Source organism: Papilio machaon, chromosome W (genome assembly GCF_912999745.1).
Source record: "Papilio machaon chromosome W, ilPapMach1.1, whole genome shotgun sequence".
In the NCBI taxonomy this organism is placed as follows: domain Eukaryota; kingdom Metazoa; phylum Arthropoda; class Insecta; order Lepidoptera; family Papilionidae; genus Papilio; species Papilio machaon.
In genome coordinates, this window is record NC_060015.1 from 391420 (window position 1) to 417761 (window position 26342).

At 41.2% G+C, this 26342-nt stretch overlaps 1 protein-coding gene and 1 pseudogene across 1 annotated transcript; both read left to right on the forward strand.

Moving 5' to 3' along the window:
* Positions 1–19401, forward strand: part of LOC123723310 — a 43648-nt pseudogene extending 24247 nt beyond the window's left edge.
* LOC123723315 (uncharacterized protein K02A2.6-like) lies at positions 10837–12258 on the forward strand. Its single transcript, XM_045685898.1, has one exon. It carries the CDS (start codon positions 11110–11112, stop codon positions 12226–12228), a length of 1119 nt encoding a protein of 372 aa, XP_045541854.1. The 5' UTR covers positions 10837–11109; the 3' UTR covers positions 12229–12258.
* Positions 19402–26342: the final 6941 nt, after the last annotated feature.

The window sequence follows — 26342 nt, forward strand, 5'->3', positions numbered from 1 at the left end:
GATGGTCACCTTGATGAACCAACCCTCCGCTTGTTTTTCACCATCCAGGAATTGCCATTCTTTAATGTCTATCCAGCGATTTTGTCTGTAGAGCAGGCGCCCTATGTCTCGTGTATCAGTAAGAATGTCAAACTAATCTGGAACGAACATGCCACATCGTACACGTCGTGGGAGGTCAGCCTGTGGTTTGACGACCAGCTGGTTTCCTTGGCACATTTGGGGGTCCGCTGCAATCCCCTTCAGCCAATTAAATGTCAGCTGGTCCTCGCAGGTGACCCTGATGGCTCCTTCGACGTATGTTGGTCTGGTGACGAAACCGGCATTTGGTCACTACTTCCGCCTTCTGGCTTCCATGCGACCTTGACCATGGCTTGCGTCATGTTTTTTATAAAGGCATTGGCTATCTCCCTGGTTAGGTTGCCAGATCGTGCGCAGGTAACCGCTACTTTTAGGTCGGAGGATACTGCGTCACTGTAGCTGATAGCTGTTGTTCTGGAAGGTCTATCCACCTTCTGTTTTTTATGGTCTCCTCTCGGCGACGTTGAACTATCCGAACTATCCTAGGCCGAGTCTTTGCCACCGCCACCTTGTCACGTTATTTCTTTTTTTTATGAGGGAAAAGGAAAAAAAAAAAAGTGACAAAAATTAGAAAAGAATATAAGTTATATTAGTAAATAAAATAATAAAAAAAATATAGATCAATTTTATAAAGAAATTAAACTAATAAAAGGGGGTTCCGCCAAGGTCTGGCCCTGTTCCTGAGGTACCGCACGCTCCTTGCTAGTTGTAACGCGCTGAGCCTGGGTGCGAAGCGATGCCAGGAGTGAGTAGCCATCAGTGGTCGTTAGGCTATATCAAGCCAGTCGTGAGCTGAGCCTGGGTGCAAAGCGATGCCAGGAGTGAGTAGCGATCGGTGGTCGTTAGGCTTTATCAAGCCAGTCGGCCGACGGATGTCGATGTTGTTAAATTCCAAACTTACTCCCTGTAATGGACATGGCACAAATTGAGGCACGGTTATAAATTCGTGCCCGGCAGCCGTTACTAGTTTTAACCGAAAGCGAAGCAAGGACGGTACGTAGTATAGCTGTTCCGGGCCGTTGCAGTCTTACAATTATAGAGAAAAGAGCAAAATTCATATTTAAATAGGAAAGCATAGCATGGTGAAATGAAGTGAAAAAATAACAGTGAAGTAATAAAATATACTTTGCACAACTTACCCAGTACGGGGAGCAATTCTTATTTCGATAAGAAGTAAAAATTTGGTATAAGATTAAATAAAAATATAAAAATTATAGGTTATACAGGGTCGATGCCCTTCGCATCGAGGTCAAGGTAAAAAGTGACAGTGACAAGTCGTAAAATCAACTGACAGCTCGCGCCACAGAGTAATCAATCCGTTAGAAAAGTCAGCTTATTGAATTTTTGTACCATACGTTACAACCTTTGGGTGTTGTTGCTGAGCTTTTGCTCGGTCCTGCTTTTACAGGTTGGCTTGTGGAGGCGTGGAATGAACCAGTCGCCTTTGCTTTGTTTTGAGTTGGCCTTGACTTATCCATAGCCTGTCTTAGAAGGTTTCATTTCCCCAGCTTCCCACCCTCCATGGAGCCCGCACCTTTGGGAACGCCCTACTCATATAATAAAATTTTCAGGCGTTAGGACTACTGGGGAAGTATAGGGGGGCAGGGCTGGCTCACAGTGCGACATCAGGGACTCGATCCGGTTGGCAGTCGGGTTGAAAAACGCCCGACTTGACCTTTGCGCAACCTTCACTTGCCCCGTCAGCATGACCTTTACCGCCGCTAGGTGCCCCGGGACACCTAACGGACCCCACCCTCCTCGCCTGCGGCCCTCTGACGGGACGCGTGGCCATTTCCCTACCCGTGGCTAGCGTGTAGGGCTACCGTTTTGCCTGAAATCCGGACCAAAGAGGGAGTGTTGCCTTACGCCACTTATAAACCCATGTGACGCTCGGCTCAGCCCCCCAGGACTCCTTCATCCCTGCGTACGGCGCTCGACTGCGCAGGTCCTAGCGCAGGTGGGTTTGGATAGACCGCCGGTTAAACCCACAGTCACCGACGGCACTTCGAGTGGTTCTCTTAGCCGTAGTTAGAGAGTAGGTAATGGTACCAGTCTCTAACCACGTTGCCCGGGGAAGCACCCGAGCAGAGAGCATCAATCCATTTGGGGTGTTACGTCCGCGTGGATGGATGCTTTCTACTCACGCGAGGAGGTGGAACACACTAATGCCCCCCCAGATGGGACAATAATGATTCAGCATACTGGTACTTCTATGGAACGAGACTGTATCGAGAAGATGTAATAAGGAAGCCAAAGTCGAGGAGTAGGAGGAAAAGAGGACGTGAAGGCAAGAAGCGTGGCTGGTTTTACGGTGATGACTGGCTGGATGATGACGAATCGGTGCGAGTGTGGCAAGTGGTGTGCTTCACCGAGAATGACTGGAACCACCTGACAGACAAGTTTAGGAGAGCAACCAGCAAGGTTGAGAAGGAGCTGTATCACTCTCTATCACAGAATTTCCTACCAGAGATACCAAGACTTTTCCATGAAAAGGAGCGCTTGCAAAGAAAAAGGTAAGCATATGTTTGATACTTATAAACTGATGGAAGCTGATAACTAACCCTAATGCATTATACATTTTTCATAACATACATATGTTTCAATTTATTATTATGACATGAAATTATTGTTACCAATTTTGCTAAATCTTTGAGCTAAAAGCACAGAATGTCTCAGTTATGTACTGACATATTTATTTTGCTATTCTCAACAATTGGTTAATAGACAGTTTTTAGTGTTCATTTTATTTGTGTAGCAAATAAAGTGGACATGACTCTTATAAAGTAGAACATTTTATAAATCAATAGTAGCTTATTGCAAGATGTCTGACTGATGTCGCAGTCGGTGTCGGCCAAAGTAAATATTATATTATACATTTTATATTTGAGATGTATGAGACATACTTACGTTTATGTCCCTACTTAGGCCGAAACCGACTCCAAAATAACAATAATTATACAATATAGACATGTTACAAGAAAGAAGAGAACTTTCTTTAGAGTTTAGAGGGTTTTTGAAAGAGAGAAGAAAGAAAGAAAGAAGTTTTCATGTCATTATTTTGTTTCTTTTTAGTGCATTTTGTTTGAGATGTTTTTTTAAGGTACTTTTGATTGCATTTTGTCTGAAATTGTTTTTTTTTTATGTTACTTTTGAGTGCATTTTGTTTGAGATTGTTTTTTATGGTGCTTTTGAATGCATTTTGTTTGAAATTGTTTTTTTATGTTACTTTTGAGTGCATTTTGTTTGAGATTGTTTTTTTTGAAGTCGGCTATTTTTTTTTCTTAAAATTTTTGTTTTATTTCACAATTTTTAGTGAATTTGAAGTTCAATTACAAATTTCCTTAATACGTATGAGGAAAGAAATAAAGAAAAGGACTTTCCTATTTGATATGTGTGTACTTCAATTCAAAAACTAATTTAGAATGCAGCAGATAACCACTTATCCTTTAAACAGTGAAATAATTATCAAAATCGGTATACAAATTGAAAATTAACGAACTAATACATCGTAGCGTGCCTTTAATTTAGTCCAGCCGCGCACCGCCGTAGAATTTTTCGAATGCGCGTAGTTTTTAATAATTTAATATCTTCCAAACTATTGATCAGAATTACATAGTTTAAAGGCTAATGTAATCTGCATTTAATACTCTAGCCATCAAACATATTTATTTGGATAAGGATTCATATCGAATATAATATAATAGCGCCGTAAGCTTACGACGCTGTTTTTCGTGTGCATTTTAATCGAAGTTTGTTCACAATAACATGGTTTTTGTGAGACATCCATAGATGATAGATATATGCTACCTGAGACTTTTATTTAGCAAATTTAAGGATCTATAATTACTCCATACATCATTTTAATGTAGGTCATATAGTTTGACCTACGTAAGCCCAGAAAGCAAATTTGTGCTATTCATTGTAACGCGATGTATCATTTTTCGTTTCCGCGTAATTTTATTCTTACGATATCTCCTAAACTATTAGACAGAATGATATAGTTTCAATTGCAAATATAATCTACATTAAATTCTCTTGATAATGAACATGTTTATTTACATAAGGGTTAATACTGAACTTGAATAATAGCGTCGGAAATAGGGCATGAATTTAATTAATGTTTCGTAAAGAAAAAAATGGTTATTGTGAGAAAACTATAAAAGATAGATATATGCTATCGCGGACTTTTATTTAGCACATTTAAAGAGCTACAATTCGCCATACATCATTTTGATGTAGGTCTTATAGTTTAGCCTACGTAAGCGCTGAAAGCAAAAATGTCCCTAATTTTCAAACAAATTTTGAAGCTATATTCAAAATCTACTAGTCTTCTAGTTATTTAAAAAAAAAAACAAAAAAATGGGACCCACCTGCAAGCACTTCCTTTCGATTAAAATCATTTTTATCAAAATCGGACCACCAGGGACGGAGATTCGCGGTAACACACATAAAAAAAAAAAAAAAAATTCAGTCGAATTGATAACCTCCTTCTTTTTGAAGTCGGCTAAAAATGATTATGGAACATGTATTAAAATTATTTTGATTCTGGTCAATGTTTCCACTTGCTTATTCATAGGCTTAATATTTCTTGAATTTTGACATTTTGCAATTTTATTTTTTTAAACTTTAATTGTACTTTAGTCTAATATTGACAACCCCTCATTTCTGTGCCTGATTTACACCTGATATTTAATTATATTCACAACTTAAATTATTTCATTTTAGTCCAACATCATACTTAGCTGTATGTTGATTATTTTCATACTTATTAGTACAGTTTTTTTGTATAACGCTTGCGTGACTATGTCTAAATTTTCAGTGTTTGCTTGCTATCATGAATTTTGTTTTGTTCAAACTTTTGTCAAATAAATGCAAACAAAAACCAAAATAGATGGTCAATAGAAATCACTGAAAGAGTTTGACTGAATGATATGTTTCAGCATATATTGAGCTTTGCTGGATATTGAAATAATTAAGACTGTTTTTAGTAAGCTGTATCCAATATACTGAAATGATGTATTTTCTACCTTTTGCCTGCTATATTGAAGCTTTATAATATACCATTATTCTCCCATTCAACAAATGTATGAGCTGTGCTACTTTTTATGTGTTACATTAAATATAATATTAGTTTTTGGTAGTGGTAAGCAAATTAAAAGTATAATCTAAAAATATTGTACCCTTTTAAGGTTGTTAGAGCTCGCGCCGAGGCGTACATCCAGCCGCGTGCTGCAGAAGATAGAACAGAAGGAGAAAGAGCGGAAGCGCAGCGTCCATGAGGCCACGGACAACGACACAAAAAAACAAAGTGCACAGCTTGCGCGGGACACCAGGGCCCGGAGGAGGGAACGACTAAGGTGGGCAATGGCAGTAACACATTAATTTAAAATATTTACACCTAGATGGGTAGGCAGAAATAATAGGAGATGACTGGTTTTAATTGGAAGAAACACTAAATAATACAATATTATCATTCATTGCTAATATTATTATATATTACTGTAAAGGATAGGCAATCATAAGCTTATTCATACCAATACAGATCCATTTCGCTTTATAATTTTGTTCGAATAAATTGAAATGTACAAAAATGTAACTGATCATTTTGTTTTAGGACTAAATCCGCGTCATCGGATTCATCTGACGAGAGTTCAGACAGTGAAAAAAAGAAATGCCCCAGAAGGTTTCAAAATCTAAGAAGACAGAAAAACAAACGAAACATTCAACCCCTAAGCGAAAGGGCTCGCCCCCTCCGGTGCCGCCCGTGAAGACGGGCAGGAAGACTAACAACTCCTTAGCCTCTGCTACTGGACAAATTGTTACCCGATACTGTTGAACCTGTTAATAGTACCAGGAAGAAATTGAAAACATCACAAATGTAAATATTATTTTTTAATGTAAAGTACTAGGGCATAAATTAAGTTATTACTCACTAAAGATTTATTTAGAACTATGTTGAAGATTAACGGTTTGTCCATTTTCAGTTTTCCGATGATTCACAATCCGATGAAGATGTCCAAATTGATATGTACAAAGTGTTGGAGCAGCTCAGCGCTCATGATGACGCCTGGCCGTTCATGGACCCCGTGGAGGAGGATTACGCGCCCAACTACTACGCGGTCATCAGGCGCCCCATGGATCTACGTAAAATGGAAGAAAGACTTGATTCCGGATACTACACGGACTTTAATATGTTCAAAGCAGACTTCAAATTGATTGTGAATAATTGTCGTCTCTACAATGGACAAGATAATGGTAAGCCGTTGCTCACATTTAATTCACTTCAGTTAAATAAAAAATAAAAATTAGGCACTGAGTGAATAATTGTGATTTAACTTGTTTTGACAGAGTATACCACGATGGTGGACAACCTGCAAGCGGCTTTCGACCGCCTCACCGAGAAGTACATTCACCAAGTGTCATCATCAGACGAGGAGATTGCAGTGGAGTACCAACTGCCCACACCGTCGCGGAAACACAAAATTAAAACAAGTGAATCTCCCCCTCCTCACAAACGAAAGAAGCGAAAATCTCATTCGGATGCAGGTAAATTTTCCAATCACGAGTTAATTTATATATTATTTTCTATATTAAATTTAATGTCTTTTTCGCCTTTCTCGCTTTATCGTGTTAAAATATGCTTTCACATACATGAAAATTTTCGTATTTGTTTGTTGCAGCGGAGCCGCAGACCAGTTCCTCGGATCAAGTCGAACTCGAAGAAAAAGAAGAGGAAGAGGTAGAGGAAATACCGGAACCAAATGAAGAGAAAGAATCAAAAGAATCTCATAAAATTAAAAAGAAACATAAGGGTCATCACAGACACGGAAAACATTCCAAAAATCATAAGAAATATTCTCACAAATCTGAGCATGAATCTAGAAGTCGACACAGTAAAAAACATGGAAAAAATAAGGACAAAGATGGTAAAAAATCGAAGAGGAAGAAGAGTAAGCATCAAGAGGTAGAAACAGAAGAGATGAAGCGAAGTGAGTCACAGGAATCTCTAGAGAGCTCAAATAGGAGCCGCAGCGCCAGCCCTCTGCCCTCCATCCACACGCCATCACCCTCTCCATCGCCCTCACCGTCACCTTCCCCCACCGAACTGGACCGCCGTCACAAACGTCGCCTGCGTGACCAGCGCAATCGTGATGAAGGCGAGCAGAGCGACCCTCGCCGGAAGCCCGAGCCTCAAGAGTCGGACCAGCTCGCCGATCCTGATTTCTACAAAGATAAATATGACAAAACTAGCTGTGCCCGCGACTTCGTCCGCGTGAAATACTGTTTTCGTTAAGCATTTTTTTTAAGGATTATTATTTTACTTGACCGACGTGCTATGCGTTGATGTATGGATGTAGACATAGAGATAGGTGTGCCACGACCACACCAAATGTAGGTGTTTGGTCTCTACCTATCCCTCTGGGTTATGGGCGTGAATTTAGTTGTTGTTGTTGAGGTATTTTATTTAAACTTATAAAAAATTACAACAAAACAAATGGAACTTACAAAATATTCATTTACTCTTATGCAAATTTTCATCCCCTATTCCCTTATTATATTGCAACATTAAGGGTAAAACTTTTACAAACTTTAAATGACCTATTTATTAATATCAAATTAGTAGCCTAAAAAAAGTTATAAGCTTCTAACTGTAAAAATGACGATACGTCCATACAAATTTCCACCCCTACTTTTACCCCCTTATACACCCTCTTTCACGATAAAAATTAATCTTTGTCCTTTCTCAGGCTCTAAGCTTAATATCAGTAAGTATAATAGTAAAACATATTAAACAAAACATTCATTAAAACCTCACATATTGCGAAACAAATTTTCATCCCCTATTGTTATTTAGCACCCTTACGGGTAAAATTTTTACAAAAATCGAAATTCTTACTTATTTATATCAAATTAGCAGCATTAGAAAGAAGTTTCAAGCTTCTTACTGTAAAAATGACGATACTTCCATACAAATTACTGATGTAGTATCTGTATTCATAAACAAGTGAATGATTTGTTATCTGTGCATTTTTATGTTTATTCAGAGGGTACATTAAAATATTAGTCTTGCTCAACATGGAGTTTTATTACATGGTGACAGCGGTGTTAAATTACGATTTTATTAGAAAAGTGTAGTTTTGCGTTAAAATGGAGCACGCTAGACCTCCAGCAGAATTAATTTTACACGGTGGGCCGGCGGCGCGCGCAGACGCCTGGCGAAAGTGGTATAAACAGTTTCAAGTCTTTTTGAAAGCGTCGGGAGTACACAAAAGTACAAAAGATGTACAAAGCAGTCTATTAGTGAATTTAATCGGCCCGGAAGGTTACGATGTGTATACTACGTTTAAATTTACGAAAGATGAGGACGCCGAGGATATCGAGATTTTGGTGAAAAAATTTAATGAACACTTTGGATCGAAGCAAAATACGACGATCACCAGATTTAAATTTTTTACGCGATCTCAAAACCGAGGGGAGTCCATAGACGAATATGTCACCGCACTTAAATTGTTGAGTCAGTCCTGTGAGTTCGAACATTTAGAAGACGGCTTGATACGCGACAGAATAGTTTGTGGAGTAGCGGATGGCGTCGTGAGGGAAAGATTACTCAGGACCGAGGATCTTACGCTGGCTAAGGCAGTAAAAATATGTCAGGCAAATGAAATGTCTAACGAGGAGACTCAGCAGATAGAAGAAACAAAAGGCGGATCGGCGGAGCCGGAGCCGGGAGCGTCGGGCCTCGCGGTGGACGCCGTGGCGGGCGCGTGGGGCAACGGGCGGCGCGGGCGCGGTCGCGGCGGCCAACAGCGCCCCCTGCCGGCGGCGCGTCGGCGCTCCGAAGTTTCGCCGCGAGTTAAATGTCTTTGTTGCGCTAATTACAATTGCAATAGCGATATTACCTGCCCAGCTAAAAAAGCTATTTGTTTTTTATGCAATCAAATAGGACATTTTAAAAAGTGTTGTCGGCAAAAGTTTTATAAAAAAGTAATGCAATTAAATGAAAGTTACGAAAGTGATAGTGATAAGGATCTTTATCATGTTTCGACTCTTCGTGAAAAATGTAAGGACAACAAGTATGGCGGCAAATGGTATGAATATTTAATTTTAAATTGTAGTGGAAATCGCGAGTTATTTAAGTTAGATACGGGTTCAGATCTAAATGTTATTTCTATAGATACGTTTAAAAGACTAGGATGCGACTTTGCTATTTTATATTCAGATAACACAAGAGCGCAGTCATTTTGTGGTAATTACTTAACTGTTGTCGGAGCATGTGATTTGTCATGGACATACAAAAGTCGTACATATAATTTGCATTTCATTGTTACTAAACATAATTGTCAAAGTGTACTCGGTAAAAATGCTTGTGAAGAATTAGGTATGATAAGGCGTATCCATACTATTGATATTACATCTTACGACGATTTGTTCAAGGGGTTGGGCAAGTTACCGGGTAAATATAAAATTGTAATCGATGAGAGTGTACAACCGTCGATATGTCCTGTTAGAAAAATACCTATAGGTGTTAGACAAAAGTTGTTAGTCGAATTGAATCGCATGACGGAGTTAGGCGTGATACGAAAAGTTTCTCATCCGACGGAGTGGGTTAACGCGATAGTGGTGGCCGCCAAGAAGGACGGCGGCATTCGCGTGTGTCTTGACCCGCGTCCGCTCAACAAAGCCGTGCGTCGCGCACACTACCCGTTGCCCACGCTCGCGGAGATAGCTTGCAGGCTGCAAGGGGCCACCGTTTTCAGCAAGCTCGACGCGCGCTCGGGTTTTTGGATGTGTGAGATCGATGATGCGAGCGCCGATTTATGTACCTTCGGGACGCCTTTCGGGCGTTACCAGTTCTTGCGCTTACCGTACGGAATTAATTGTGCACCGGAAGTTTTTCATTCAAAAATTCGACAGATTCTAGAGGATTTAGAAGGCGTTGACTCGTTTGTAGACGATATTGTCGTTTGGGGCGTAAATATCGAAGAACACGATAGGCGCTTAAAGGCCCTTCTCGATAGGGCCAGAAAAGTAGGTATTAAATTTAATCGTAAAAAATGTGAATTCGCCGTAAAACAAATTAATTATCTAGGTCATACTTTCAGCGCTAGCGGCATGCAAATAGATAAGAGTAAATTAAGGGCTATTACGGATATGCCACCACCTAAAGATAGGCCGTCTTTGGAACGTTTTTTGGGCATGGTTAATTATTTATCGAAATATATACCGAATTATTCCGAGGAAGTTTATCCGTTGAGATGTTTGTTAAAAAAAGATAGCGTGTGGTGCTGGGACAGGGTACATGAGGCGGCGGTGACGCGCGTCAAGCGGCTGCTGAGCGGCGCGCCCGTATTGGCGTTGTACGAGACGCGCGCGCCAGTGCTGGTGTCGGTGGACGCGAGTGCGCGCGCGCTCGGCGCCGTACTGCTGCAGCGAGGTCGTCCCGTCGAGTTTGCCTCCATGACGCTCAACGACACGCAATGTCGCTATGCGCAGATTGAAAAGGAATTACTAGCTATCGTTTTTGCGTTGGAGCGGTTCCATCAATATGTTTTCGGTATGTCGGACGTTACGGTGGAGACAGACCACAAACCATTAGAATCCTTGTTTAAGAAATCTTTGGACTCGGTGCCGGCTCGCCTCCAACGCATGATGTTAAGGGCACAAGCTTATGATTTTAAAGTTGTATACAAGCCCGGGAAGTATATGTATATTGCGGATACACTGTCGAGAGCCCCGCTAGGAGAAATATTGTCGGATAACATAAGTAACGAAGTCGAGGAGCAGACCTGTTTTTTGTTAGAAAATGTCAGATTCAGTAGTGAAAAAACAAAACTTGTTAAGGAATTTACAGCCAAAGATGAAGAGTGTCAACTTTTAATATCGTATATAGGTAACGGTTGGCCAGACAATAAATACGAAGTCGATGAACGTGTTCGCGCGCAGTGGTCCTACAGGGAATTATTTGAATACGTCGATGGCATAATTTTTAAGGACAATCTTGTGTATATACCGCGCGGTCTGCGTAAGGAGATGATAGAACGCGTTCACGACGGGCACATGGGCATAGACCGTTGCAAGCGGCACGCGCGCGAGGTCATGTTCTGGCCGGGCATGTCGCGCGATGTCGAGCAGCGCGTGCGGCGCTGCGCAGCGTGTACAGAGCGCGCTCCGCGCCCCCCGCGTGAACCCCTCTTGTTTCATCACATACCTGATATACCCTGGGTCAAGGTAGGTTCAGATATTTTTCAAATAGGAAAAAACTATTATCTTATATTAGTGGATTACTTTTCGAATTTTGTTGAGGTAGTTATGTTAACGAATATTTGTAGCAGATCAGTTATCGGCGCTTTAAAGGAGCAATTTGCTCGACACGGCATTCCGGCCCATCTGGTGACAGACAACGGGCCCGCTTACGCGTCGAAAGAGTTCGCATCGTTTTGTAGGACGTGGGGTTTTGATCATATCACGACGTCGCCCCATTATCCGCAGTCGAATGGACGGAGTGAGAGAACTGTTAGAACCGTAAAAGAAATGTTAAAGAAATCGTATTTGTCGGGCACTGATTTTTATCTAGGATTATTAAATTTTCGAGCGACACCGCGTGACGGCATCGCTTCACCTTCGGAGTTATTGATGGGTCGTAGGATAAATACTCGGCTTCCCATTCATCTGAGCAAACTTAAACCTTCTCGAGACAATAGCGAAGATTATAAAAACATTCGAGAAAAACAATTTAAGTGTAAAACTAGATACGACTGGCACTCGAGGGCGCTCCCGGAGCTGCAGGCCGGGCAGGAGGTGATCATCGCGGACGGAGTGAGTCGGCGCAGGCGCGGCCGTGTGCAGGCGCGCGCTGCGCAACCACGATCTTATTTTGTTAGTGATGCCGCGGGCAGATGTTACAGACGTAATAGGCGGCATTTGATTAATATTGGTCAGCAGGGCAGTGCCTATGGCGCGACTGAACCCACTGAGAGCGGCTGCATCCCGGGAACGTCTAGCGCAGACTCGGCATTACAACGCGACCTAGGTAACGAGGCCACCACAATCGCAACGTCTTCACTCTTACCCAATAATAATGCGCAAAAAATTGATGTTAGGCAGGCGGCTATTTCAGCGAAAAATAAGTTTAAAAATTTGTTTCCGTAATTGAAGTTTAAAATACTTATTTAGTTTTACATTAAGCTAAATGTTAATAGTTTAAAAATTTTTTTTCTGTTATTATTATGGTTAAAAAAAAAAAAAAGTATTTACTTTATGTTAAGTTTAAGTTTTGCTGTTCTAATTAGTTTGTAAGATTTTTGCATAATGTTTTGGTTAAAAAAAAAAAAAAAAAGGAAGGAGGATGATGTAGTATCTGTATTCATAAACAAGTGAATGATTTGTTATCTGTGCATTTTTATGTTTATTCAGAGGGTACATTAAAATATTAGTCTTGCTCAACATGGAGTTTTATTACAATTACCACCCCCACATTCAACCCCTTACAACCCTTTTTTCGCGTTAAAAAGTAGTCTTTGTTCTTTCTCGAGCTCTAGACTAAATATCAGTAAGGGTAACAGCAAAACATATTAAATAAAACATTCACCTAAACCTCACATATTCCCAAACAAATTTTCATCCCCTATTGTTATTTAGCACCCTTCAGAGTAAAATTTTTACAGAAATTGAATTTCATATTTATTTATATCAAATTAGCAGCCTTAGACAGAAGTTTCATGCTTCTAACTGTAAAAATGACGAAACTTCCATACAAATCACCACCCCTACTTTCAACCCCTTACAACCCTTTTTTCGCGTTTAAAAACAGACTATGTTCTTTCTGAGGCCCTAGACTAAATATTGGTAAGTGTAACAGCAAAACATACATTGCCAACTCATGAGGTACCTTGAGGAGCATCAGCTGATTAGCGATCGTCAGTACGGTTTCCGACAGCGTCGCTCAGCTGGTGATCTTCTTGCGTACCTCACGCATCGATGGTCGGAGGCGATCGAGGGCAAGGGGGAGGCTCTGGCGGTTAGTTTGGACGTGGCCAAGGCCTTTGATCGGGTATGGCACAGAGCACTTCTCTCGAAGCTGCCTTCCTACGGGCTGCCCGAGAAACTACGCGCCTGGATTGCCAGCTTTTTGGAGGGTCGAAGCATCAAGGTCGTTGTCGACGGTGCATGCTCGGACCCCAAACCAATTAATGCTGGTGTCCCACAGGGCTGTGTACTGTCGCCCACCCTGTTTCTTCTGCATATCAATGACATGCTGCAAATTAGCAACATCCATTGTTATGCAGACGATAGCACGGGTGATGCATTGTACACGGCCCGCGCTAACGTTTCTCGGGCTACTGCCGATGAGAACCGGACCAAACTTGTGTCTGAACTGGAGACCCTATTGGGTGAAGTTTCGGATTGGGGTCGGCGAAATCTCGTTGATTTCAATCCCAAAAAGACACAAGTATGCGCCATTACCGCTAAAAAACAACCCTTTGTCGTGGATCTTCATTTCGAGGGCACTCCCCTGGTTGCCTCAGCCAGTATCAGTATTCTCGGCGTTGACATATCGAACGACGTTCAGTTTCGCGGTCATTTGGAAGACAAGGCCAAGCTGGCCTCCAAAAAACTGGGTGTGCTCGGTAGAGCGAAGCAGTATTTCCTACCGGGCCATCGCCTTCAGCTCTATAAGGCGCAAGTTCGGCCCCACATGGAATACTGCTCGCATCTCTGGGCGGGAGCACCCCAGTACCAGCTTCTTCCATTTGACCGCATACAACGGAGAGCGGTTCGAATCGTCAACGACCGAGTTCTTACTGATCGGCTCGACACTCTGGCGTTGCGGAGGGACGTTAGTTCCCTCTGCATTTTCTACCGTATTTACCACGGGGAGTGCTCAGAAGAGTTGTTTGGAACAATTCCTGCCGCCGAGTTCCGTCATCGGACGACCCGACAGACCGCCAAGTTCCATCCACACCACCTCGATGGCTGGCAATCCACAACCGTGCGGTTTTCGCGTAGCTTTCTACCGCGTACCGCCGCGTTGTGGAATGGTCTGTCCTCGGCGGTATTTCCAAACCGCTACGACTTAGGGTCCTTCAAGAAGCGAGCGTATCACCTTCTCAAAGGCCGGCAACGCATCTGCGATTCCTCTGGTATTGCAGATGTCCATGGGCGTCGATGAACACCTTGAAAAAAAAAAAAAAAAAAAAAAAAAAAAAAAAAAAACATTCACCGAAGTCTAAAATATTCCCAAACAAAATGTCATCCCCTATAGTTATTTAGCACCCTTGAGGGTAACATTGATACAAAAATTTAATTTCATATTTATTTCTATCAAATTAGCAGCCTTAGAAAGAAATTTCAAGCTTCTAACTGTTAAAATGACAATACTTCCATACAAATTACCACCCCCACTTTCAACCCCTTACAACCCTGTTTTCGCGTTAAAAAGTAGCCTATGTTCTTTCTGAGGCTCTAGAATATCTGTGTACCAAATTTCATTTAAATCGGTTCAGTAAACAATAGTAGGCGACACTTCCATACAAATTTTCACCCCCATTTTCAACCCCTTACATTCCCTTTTTCGCGTTAAAATATAGCCTATGTCCATCCTCAGGCTCTAGACTATCTGTATACCAAATTTCATTTAAATCGGTTCAGTAGTTTTGGCGTGAAAGCGAGACAGACAGACAGACAGACAGAGTTACTTTCGCATTTATAATATTAGTAAGGATTAGCAGCATTAGAAAGAAATTTTCAAGCTTCTTACTGTAAAAATTACGATACTTCCATACAAATTACCACCCCCACATTCAACCCCTTACAACCCTTTTTTCGCGTTAAAAAGTAGTCTTTGTTCTTTCTCGGGCCCTAAACTAAATATCAGTAAGGGTAACAGCAAAACATATTAAATAAAACATTCACCTAAGCCTCACATATTCCCAAACAAATTTTCATCCCCTATTGTTATTTAGCACCCTTCAGGGAAAAATTTTTACAGAAATTGAATTTCATATTTATTTATATCAAATTAGCAGCCTTAGACAGAAGTTTCATGCTTTAACTGTAAAAATGACGATACTTCCATACAAATTACCACCCCCACTTTCAACCCCTTACAACCCTGTTTTCGTGTTAAAAAGTAGCCTATGTTCTTTCTGAGGCTCTAGAATATCTGTGTACCAAATTTCATTTAAATCGGTTCAGTAGTTTTGGCGTGAAAGCGAGACAGACAGACAGACAGACAGACAGACAGACAGAGTTACTTTCGCATTTATAATATTAGTAAGGAAGTAAGGATTAAAGAAAGACGACGCCACGCCGCCAAGGATGCTTGGGAAACTCTCTTTGATTTTAAACAAAAGACAATCGATAAACAGAAACAAAACTTACGTATTCCAGAAAAAGATAAGAACCAAAAATTGAGAGAAACAATCGAAAAATTAAAAGCGAAGAACGAGAAGTATAGGACAACTTCTCTATTTAATAGCTTATTCACATACCACAGCACCAGGAGGAGGAGTTCAGACTCCGATACCAAAGATTCTAAAGATTCTGCAAAAGAAGATGACAACTCAGATTCTTCAGATGATGAAAATCTAAAACAAAAAATTACTCATAAGAAAAGGGGGAAAAAGACTACCGCCAGAAATGAATCTGCTACAGTAGCTTTGGAGCAAGCAGTCAAAGACATAAGTAAATGGCTGGATGATACACCAAAGGGGTCTGCTCAAAGTTGTGCATCAGACAGCCCAACACAAACTATTTCTACGGAGGATCCAGAGAACAGTCGCCAAGATGACGAATCATCGCAAGGAGATAAATCCTTGCAAACCAAAAAAGAACCTACGCGCAAGAGACCTTCCTCAAGAGAACCAAAACTAGTGAAAAGGAGGGAGATACAAAGAACTATTGATAGATTGCAGCCTGGAAAAAGTAAGGGTAATCTACTCACAAATATAAGTAACAAGACATCCGAAAAATCGGAAGAAACTGATTCTACGGGCCCGCTCCACAAATCACGGGAAACGGTTAAAGGTGAGGAGTCCTGTCCCAAATTAAGTCTCGGCTCTGTTCTCCCCTCTGTGGAGTTCACTTTTGGAAGCGATCACAATTTTACCAATGATGAGGACAAAACAGAAAAGAAAATAGAAACTATCACTTCAGCCGACATCGAGCAACCATTTGATGAGGAAGATAACGCTGTATCTAGCAGCGAAGACAAACCGACGCCAACCAAAAAAGATGCCGAAGTCGAAACGGAACCTACGATTCCGCCCAAGCCTAACCAAGAAAAAGCAACGCCGAACTTGAGTGCCTGGTTCAAAGCATTCGGCGCTCCAAAAGCTGCATCGTCAACTATAACGTCAAAGAAAAAGAACGAACATGAATCTGATGACAAAACTACAGATAAAATTAACTGTGATAACAAATTCACTGCCACGAAGAGTGCTACGAAATTTGATTCCCCTAACGGGCCGGAGACGCCAGATGGCGGCGGTGAGAGCCCGTTGCCGCACGCGTCCACCACGCCGAGACAGAGGCGCACCAGCACCGGCAGCTCGGTATCGGAACGCTCCTCCTTCAGCCAGGACCTAGACTCTCCCCGGCACCACATGTCATTGACCTCGCCGCTCCTGCGTTCCCCCGCATCTCCACGATACGACGATTTCCAAAAGGTATCGTATCCAATTATAAATGGCACTGTGAGAGCTGGCTTCTATCAAGACACGACGTCACTTAAAAGTAGCCCAGAAAAGAGTTGCAGTCCACGTGAAATGCCGCAATCACCATATTCACCGTACTCACAACACGTCTATATCTCGAGCACCGCCACGGGATCGGCCACTCCTAATTACTTCGTCGACCACAACAAGAGTCCTTTGCCCGCTTATGGGCAAAATGCGCCATCGTACTACGACGCAGCAAAATCTCCGCTGGTCAATAAGCCAACTCGAAATCACGATGATTATTCCCCAATGGGAACAGAATCATACCAACAAAATGCCTACAAGGAGCCCTACCATTCCACCTGTTCTCCGTACCCACAAGGTCCTACCAAAGACTACTCGCATCCAAGTGTATCAACACACCCTGTCCCAGTGATGAATAACCCAGTTTCGTGTACATCCGCGCAGATTAATTCTGATCCTAAGACAACTCATTTCCCAGTCAAAAAATGAACTTACAATGAACCTGAAGAATTAACCAAAAAATCTGTGGAACCAATAGATATGTCAGCTATTACAAAGGCACATGATCACCAAAAAATAACACAATCTTCATACCAAATACCTATATCGAATGCCTCTGTCGATGACATAGCTTTAGCATTGACTGAAAAATCAGAAAACTTGAGCAAAAACCTTTGCTTGCGTGAAAAAAGTGCTATGGAATATGTCGAAAGACGTTCTCCAGATACTACAGAGATTGATTACGACAGCGATGTTCAAGAAATCAAGAGCGATGACGTCATGTCCGATTCGAGCAAGTCTATTGGCATGATGAAGAGAGATTGCGTAGATATGATTAACATGGGTTACATGAATACGGACAAGGACAGACGAAACAGCAGCGAAATGCGCGAAATCGATTATGCAAAATCCAACACTGCTATGAATCTTGGAATAAATAATCACCTGCCCCAATTACCACTAGCAAAAGCGGCTATGCCCGCCAGTAATATGACACCCGCACATTGTCACGATCGACAGATCAATGACATGCCTATCAATCACAACGTCGCCCACATGCATCACAAGCAATATGACGCGAACAACTTTTCCCTTAATGATATTGAACTAGCGAACAAGAAATTATATGGGTGCAACACTTCTTTGCCGCCTTCCGCCACAGCCATCGACTATGGGAATTGGAAAGTTACCAATCAAATTAGAAAGGCAGACATTATGCCCTCGGACTATTCTAACTCATACGCCGCGAACAACGAAGATAAACTTAAACCTGAGATTAATCTCACCACCACTGCAGCTCTTAACTACAACAAGAACTTGCAGCAAGAACAGTATAATGCATACAACAGCGTGCCGAGGACGAGTCTGCAGCGAACTCAAGACCTTCACCAAAATCTTCAGGGCGAGATACGAATCCCGAATCCGCGCACCATGCTCAAGACTGATCATATGATGGCACCTCCCGCCCATTGCGACACCGAGTCAATCGCTAAACATTGACACTTTGGCCAAATCACAAAAAACCGACAAATTGGTACAAAACCATCCGCTCGCCTCATCGATTCCCTACAAAACTTCCTACACTACACATTCATCGATTCCTCTCGAGACTTTACGATCTATTAGGAATAGATCGTAAAGTCTCATCAGACATACCGCAAATGCTAGAGCGGTACTCCAACGACGATAGGTACTTATCGAGTTTTTCTGGCACTGGCGCCCCTCTGTATCATGATCCCATTACGACGTCGGTGAACTCCGTTTACTCGCAGCATTCGCCATAAGTTAGCAAGGAAGACATGTACAAGGCATCGTCGACCATCACCAGCGCTCACCAAGATCCCAAGCCGAAGACGAAACGGAAAAGAACGACGGAGAATAAATGTTCGCTGGTGGTTGCACAAACGTACCACAGTCCGCCTTGCACTACCGACTGCTGAAGCCCGTAAAAACTAACATGATAGCGACGAGCGCTTTCAACTTCGGCTCCACCCCCACCCTCGGAGCACCATTGTATGGCGAAAACGGCGGGTTCTCCATAGAAGACTTACGTAATAGCACCAATCAGCTGATGGCGGTTAACTACATGGCTGCGGCTGTGGCCCATCAGCAAAGAAACACGGCGGAGACTAGTGCTGAAAAGCATGTTAAACCTGCACATCAGAACTCAACTCATGGTAGTGGGTCCTTCCCCTACATCGGACACGGTCAAGTCCGAGCAGGTTACCCGTTCGAGGGCGCCGAGGCGTCCCAGCCGCTGTACCAGCAGTACTTGCAGCGGCACCAGGAGGAGCTGCTGCGGCAGACGGGCGCGCAGATCATGAGCCTCTACTCGCCGGCGTATCCCGCCGCGCTAGGTGTGCGCGCGCCACCCTACGACGGCATCAATAGACTCGTGGCTCTGAGAACCGCTTTGCGCGCAAGCCGCGCGCTCCGCGCCGCCGCCGCAGCCCGCGCCACTCGCGTCGCCGCCGCCGCCCGCGCCCACCGAGTCGTCTTCGATCCTGCCGCCGCTGCCGCACCTGCTGCCGCCGTTGCCGCACCTGCTGCCACCCCTGCCGCCGCTGCTGCCGCACCACTACTCGCCCTACTACTGGATGCCCAAGTAAACGTTACTCGAGTGTACCAAATATCGTGTTGATGTTTTTAGTTTCAAAATAGTGTTTTATAGACTAGGCGGCTAATAGACGATTGACGGTGCTCATTGACAATTCATACTTCTTTTTGACTATATCTTAGAGAAAAGTTATTATGCAACTTCTTTAAGAAGCAATTACTGCATTATAAGAGAAAAACAACAAAAACATTTCTAGTTGTATGACAAAAAACGGAGTTGAAGTGCAAGATATGGCAAAATCCAATAAATCAAATTGTTTATGCATTTGATATGAAATTTACAAGGAAATGACGTTTGATTTGTCACAAAGACAAAATATATTAAATGTAGAAGATAACTATGCATTCCGACTGCACAAATACTTGTATTGACACATGTTGCCATTCATAACATTAACATTGACAAAGCAGATACAACAATATGAGTCAATACAAGTGTTGTTGTGATGGAAACCCACAGTAATGACAACCAAGATATACACACTGATGATGGACAAATATTAGGTCCTTACATATGAAATTGGCGTTTTGTATGGGAGGAACAAAAAGTCGAATATTTTTTAATATAATATATTTAATTAATCAAAGTATGAACCATTATTTTCTATGCACTTTTGCCATCTCATAGGTAGTTCATTGATCCCTTTACTAAAAAAACCAGTCGGACGGGAATCAATAAAATCTTTGAAGGCGATTTGGACTGCCCCATCGGAGTTGAATTTTTTCCCTTGCAAGAAGTTATCCAAATTTCGAAAAAAATGGTAATCTGTTGGAGCAAGGTCCGGGGAGTACGGAGGATGTCTTAGACTTTCCAATTGAAGCTCTTCTAATTTAGTAGCCGTCTGTTGCGCAGTGTGTGGTCTAGCGTTGTCGTGAAGCAGCAGTGGCGTGGAGCGATTGACCAGCCTAGGTTGTTTAGCCGCTAGCTTTTCCATCATGGTTTGCAATTGCTGACAATAGACATCAGCCGTAATAGTCTGGCCAGATTTGAGAAAACTGTAATGAACAATACCGGCACTAGTCCACCAAACGCTTACAAGTAACTTTTTTGGGGTTAATTTTCGCTTGGGGCAGGATTTGGCTGGCTGGCCAGGATCCAACCATTGCGCTGAGCGCTTCCGATTATCGTAAAGAACCCATTTTTCATCACAGGTAATGATTCGGTTTAAAATACCTTCATTATTGTGCCGGTTTAGTAATGTAACGCAACAGTCGACGCGGGTTTGCCGGTTTGCTTCAGTCAATTCGTGAGGTACCCACCTTTCAAGCTTTTTAATCTCCCCAATTTGCTTCAAGTGAATTAAAACAGTTTTATCACTAACATCGCAGCCTGCAGCTAACTCGGACGTGGTTTGCGATGGATTCGCTTCCACAATAGCCTTCAACTCTTCATTATCAACTTGAGTCTCAGGCCGTCCACGGGGCTTGTTCTGCAGATCGAAATTTCTAGAACGAAAACGTTGGAACCAAAAACGAACTGTGTTTTCTTTTGCAACACGACCGCCATACACATCATTCACCCTTCGAGTCGTTTCCGCAGCACTAGTGCCACGGCGGAACTCATACTCGTAAATAATGCGATATTTTAAGTTTTCCATTTTGTAAAATGAGTGACGCAAACAGAAAAAAACAGAAGAAAAAAAACAAATGAATGACGGTCATCGAACCACAAATACATGAGTCTATAGCTGTACAAATTTGAATTTGGAATTCCTTACCAAAGAGGAGAAATTCGTGATTAAAGTGGCCAGTACGAAAAACGCCAATTTCATATGTAAGGACCTAATATGTTGATATGTAGGTTTTTAGTTTCAAATTCGGACCTTTTCAAACCAAATTTGTAACAAATATAATAAGTACTTGTCCATGGCAATATTATGTTTGATCAAATTTGGTTTGCTAAAGCTACAATGTATCTGCGCGTTAATGTAATTGAGTCTAAAATTAAAAACCTATAGAAATGTCACAGTACCTGAAAATACGACAGAAAATATTGTAAAGGATTATTTGAATGTGATATGAAAATTTTATTGACAAGGATGATGATGAACAAGATGGGAGTGTGATGATAATGGAAAAAATTTAGGATTGACGATAAGTATTCTATGTATAGGTTTAGGTTTAAAGAATTTATTCTCAAAAAGACAAACAAAAGTCACTTACATGAGAACAATATCGTACACTTTACATAATTACAATATGGTCGCCGTTTTAGTTATCAATTTACCTTTTTACAACAATCCAAAATGTATTGAGCTAGCTTTGATTTAAATTGATTACATGAACTTAAATTTTTAATTGATGAAGGTAAAGAGTTATAAAGTTGTACTCCTTCGTATGTTATATTTTTTACACCGTAGTTAGTTCGCACTTTCGGCAGAACAAGTAGACTTGCTCGTCGAGTGTTACGCTTATTAATCTGTGATAACTTTAGAAACGATATGTTAGTGTAGATTTGTTTGTTGATGATTTTTCTAATTATAATGCATGTACTGTAGGTATATAGTTGATTAATAGTCATTATTTTCGTTTCATTGTATATCTTGTCAGTACTCGTTAAATATGGATAATTGAATAAAGCTTTTACTACTTTATTTTGCTTGATCTGTAGCTCATTAAGTTTAGTTTTCGAATCACTGCCCCAGACCTCAATCAGATATAGTAGGTGTGATTTGATTAAAGAATTATAAATCGTATACCGTATTTGTTGAGGTAAACATCTGTTTATGTTGTGCAGTGAACCACTTCACTCGCACGCTTACCGCCGGACGACACGTAGTTATTTTATGCCAAGATATTTTCAAGTTTTACTTGTTAAAAGTTATACTTTCTTCTCAGATTTTGTTTAAGAAGATATTTCAAGTTACAGTCAATATTATAGTTTAATTGTATTTAAACAATATGAGTCAGTTTAATTAGAATTTGTGTATAATTGTGATTTAGCTCGTTAGTAGTGAACAGTGAAATACGTCGCGGTAAAACGCGTAAGTGACGGCTACTGCATGGCGCTTATGCCCTTTTAATCGCAGACTCTAGTGACTAGCGTTATTAGTTTGCTTATTATTTTGTCCATCTCAAGTGCATACCCACAAAATGAGTTCGTGCCTTGGCTGTCAACAGCTCATCAATGTCACTGATAAAATCTCTTGTTTTGAATGTAAAAATAACTTCCACTACGCCTGTGTTGGATACACAAAGACATCTTTTGGCAGACTTGCAGCTAAAGCTAAGTCAAACTGGAAGTGTCCAGAGTGTAAATTACCTCCAAAAAACGACGATAATACTCCGGTTAAGTCAATGTTCGACAGTTCACCGCCCCACGTACCCTTACCGTCGGCGGCGGGGAACTTAGATGAATATTTTAGAAACATGGAAGTATCACTTTTGTCGAAACTAAAGACTGAGTTGGTCTCTTTAATTGAAGAAAAAATACTTAAGGATATACAGAAAAAAGTAGGTGCAATACCACAAGTTAAAGCACGCCTTGATGAAATAACGCAAAGTCTGAGCTTGCTATCAGATAAGTACGATACAATACTTGCAGAAAACCAGCAATCACGGGAAAAGATCAGTAGATTGGAGAAGACAGTTGTAAATATAAACAATAAGTGTGTGTATTTTGAGAAGTGCAACGCTGCGCTTGAACAGAAGATCCATGAATTTGAACAGGCTTCTCTAAATGATCGAATAGAATGAGTAAGTGCAACGGGTGCGGAAAGTTCATGTCGCATTCCGGCGGAGGCGGAGCGGTGTGCGCCAAGTGCAAATGTGCATACCACAAACAATGTGTATCATTAGGGAAGTGCGCGGTGCCTAAAAACTGGTTGTGCAGTAACTGTTGCAAACCTACGTCGGTCCGTCAAGATGATAGCGCGGGCGCCCACGGGCCTGAGGGCGACACATCTTCGTGCACCACGCCGGAACAGTGTGAGGGATCCCCCAGTACGAACGATACTATTTTAGAGTTAACTAGTAAAGTTGAACTAATGTTTATAGAGATGAAGAGTCTTCGAAAAGAAATAAAAGATGAAATATCAAAGTACCATCATGATATAAAAGAATTGCTTCAAGAAGTTAAATACTGCAAGGCTAATATGGAAAAAATGTCTGACCGCATGGGAGAACTCGAAGGTCGAGTTTTGGCACTGGAAAACACCAAGTGTGCCCATGAAGATGATCAAGCAATGTCCACGGAGATAATAAAGTTAAGGGAAGAGTTAAATGAAAAAGAACAAGAGGCGTTATTGAGTGATATTGAAATTATCGGAATCCCCGAGCAGAAGGGTGAGAACGTTGTACATATTATAAAGATGTTAGCAGCAAAAGTCGGTGAGATGCTGGACGAGCAAGACATTGTTGCGGCATATCGTGTTGGCCGTACTCAAACCGCACCTTCGGGTACTTCTGAAGATGACCGCCAGCACCATATTCGGCCAATCGTAGTGCAATGTACGCGGCGTACAGTTCGGGATCGTTTACTGCGAGCGGCCAGAGCGCGCAGATCTATTAAGACGACTGACATGAATATCTCTGGACCCCCTAAACCTATTTACATAAATGAAAGACTGACTAAGACCAATAGAAAAATCCTATATAGGGTAAAGGAAGAAGCAAAGAAGTTGAAGTGGAAGTTTGTGTGGATAAGTAACGGCCATATTCTTGCACGGAAGAAAGACAATGGTGCAGTGCGTCGCATAAGAAGGGAAAGCGACATTTCTAGACTTTTTTTAGGGGCGAATGTATCAAACTAAAGTACGTGTGTTTATGTAAATATATTCCTTATTTTTTGCACAGTTTATACATAGCTAGTACAATATGTCATGATAAATCATTAATTTACTATTGTTTTTCCTCAAAATTCTTAATAAAACTTATTATAAATGGTAACCTTTTGACGCCACGTGAGGCATTTTTAATATTTTTTTCCTTAGTATCATATACGCTTCTATGTTCTAAAATAAGGTTTAGGTCAAATATTTTTCAGTACCAATGCATATCAAACTGTTTTATTAATACCCAATATGTCAATTTGATTAATAACGTGTTTTATGAGCTATGTTACGAAAATGGCTAACCATAGATTTAAGTATTTAAAACTCGGACTCCTAAACGTTAGATCACTTAATACTGGATTTGACGAACTATTAATACTTATGCATGAACATAAACCAGATATACTAGCCTTAAACGAAACTTGGATCCAAGACGGTGAAGAAAAACATATTCCAGTCATTCCCAACTACCACTTAAGACATACCCCGAGGCGCACTGGCCGTCGTGGAGGAGGAGTAGGTTTCTATGTTAGATCTGGTTTGAATGTGCGTACCTGTTCTTACCCGAGTTCGGATCTCGAGCAGATGTGGCTCGAGGTATCAGTACTAGGCGGAATCAAAGTAGCGATAGGTACAGTGTACAGAGCAGAAACGGCACTTACAGTCGACAACTCCTTGGATGCTTTAAGCGAAGCAATGAATAGTTTTGCACATTGTGAGCACATTGTTATACTGACAGATTTTAATGTAGACATATCACAACCTAGTAAAGCTAATACAATCAAATTTTCAACCTTTTTAAAACAACGGAACCTGCATCAATTAGTACAAGAACCTACACGTATAACCGAAACTACTAGTACTCTCATCGACTTAGTCATAACCGATACACCAACATTACATGATAACACAGTAGTCATACATAATCCTTCACTTAGTGACCATGCGGTTATATTCTCAGAACTGAAAATAAAGCGTAATAGAGAAATTACCAAGTGTGTTATTAGACGATCGTTACATACTATTGATTGTGATACATTGTGCTCCGACGTCCAACGTGAGATCAGTTCCATAGGTGAAGTACACACAATGGAAATCGATGAACTGTTATATAGATTCAATACGATAATGATCAATGTTTTTGACAAACACGCGCCTCTACGTAAAATACGAATAAAGGAGAAGCAACGACCTTGGCTAACTGACACGATTAAACTGATGATGTCACTTCGAAATTCGGCGTTAAGACGAGCGAAAAAATCCAACCTAGAATGTCATCGCACATACTATAAGAACCTTAGGAATTTGGTGTCGAGCGCAATTTACAGAGAGAAAAAGGCTTTTTTTACTCATTACTTTAATAATAATATCAGAGATGCAAAACGAATGTGGTGCTATCTGAAACGCTCATCAATTGTGGGCAATACTGTGCTTCCAGACATCCCTCATAATTTAAATGACCCAAATAAAATAAACAGTTTTTTCCTTGACTTACCGGGAAGTGCAGATTGTGATATCAACACCTTAACTTACTTCGAAACAAACAAATTTAATCCTGAAAACAACTTCACGCTTAAAGCACCAACTGACAACCAAATACTTAAGATTTTATCAATGATCAAGACCAATGCAGCCGGACACGACAAATTGACGATGGAAATGATCCGTATGACTTTACCTGTAACTTTTAAAATCATTAAAATTATAATAAATAAATCAATAGAATCACTCACCTTCCCTGAGCTATGGAAATTAGCCAAAGTAAAGCCGCTACCAAAATCACCCGGAGTACTGGAGTATAAAGATTTACGTCCCATTAGCATCCTACCTACCTTATCGAAAGTCCTAGAAAGGTTAGTTTGCAGCCAAGTAACGGAATTTATAGAAGAAAAGCATATTCTTCCAGATATACAGTCGGGATTTCGAAAAGGGTTCAGTACCGCGACAGCTCTGTGTCATGTAACTGACGATCTCCTATCCGCTAGCGATGAGGGGAAGGGAAGTATTCTCATTTTGCTTGACTTCTCGAGGGCTTTCGACTGTATAAATAAAAAACTGTTAATTGCAAAGTTGTCGTACTATGGATTTACCGCAAATACGTGCCAATGGTTTTCTTCTTTTCTCTCAAATAGAAAACAATTTGTGGAGTGTGTAAATGAAGAAGGAATGACGATTGCGTCAAATACTCAAAACG

Excerpts from the sequence above, each read along its gene's own strand:
- LOC123723315 (XM_045685898.1), top strand. The coding sequence starts at position 11,110 with ATGATAGAACGCGTTCACGACGGGCACATGGGCATAGACCGTTGCAAG.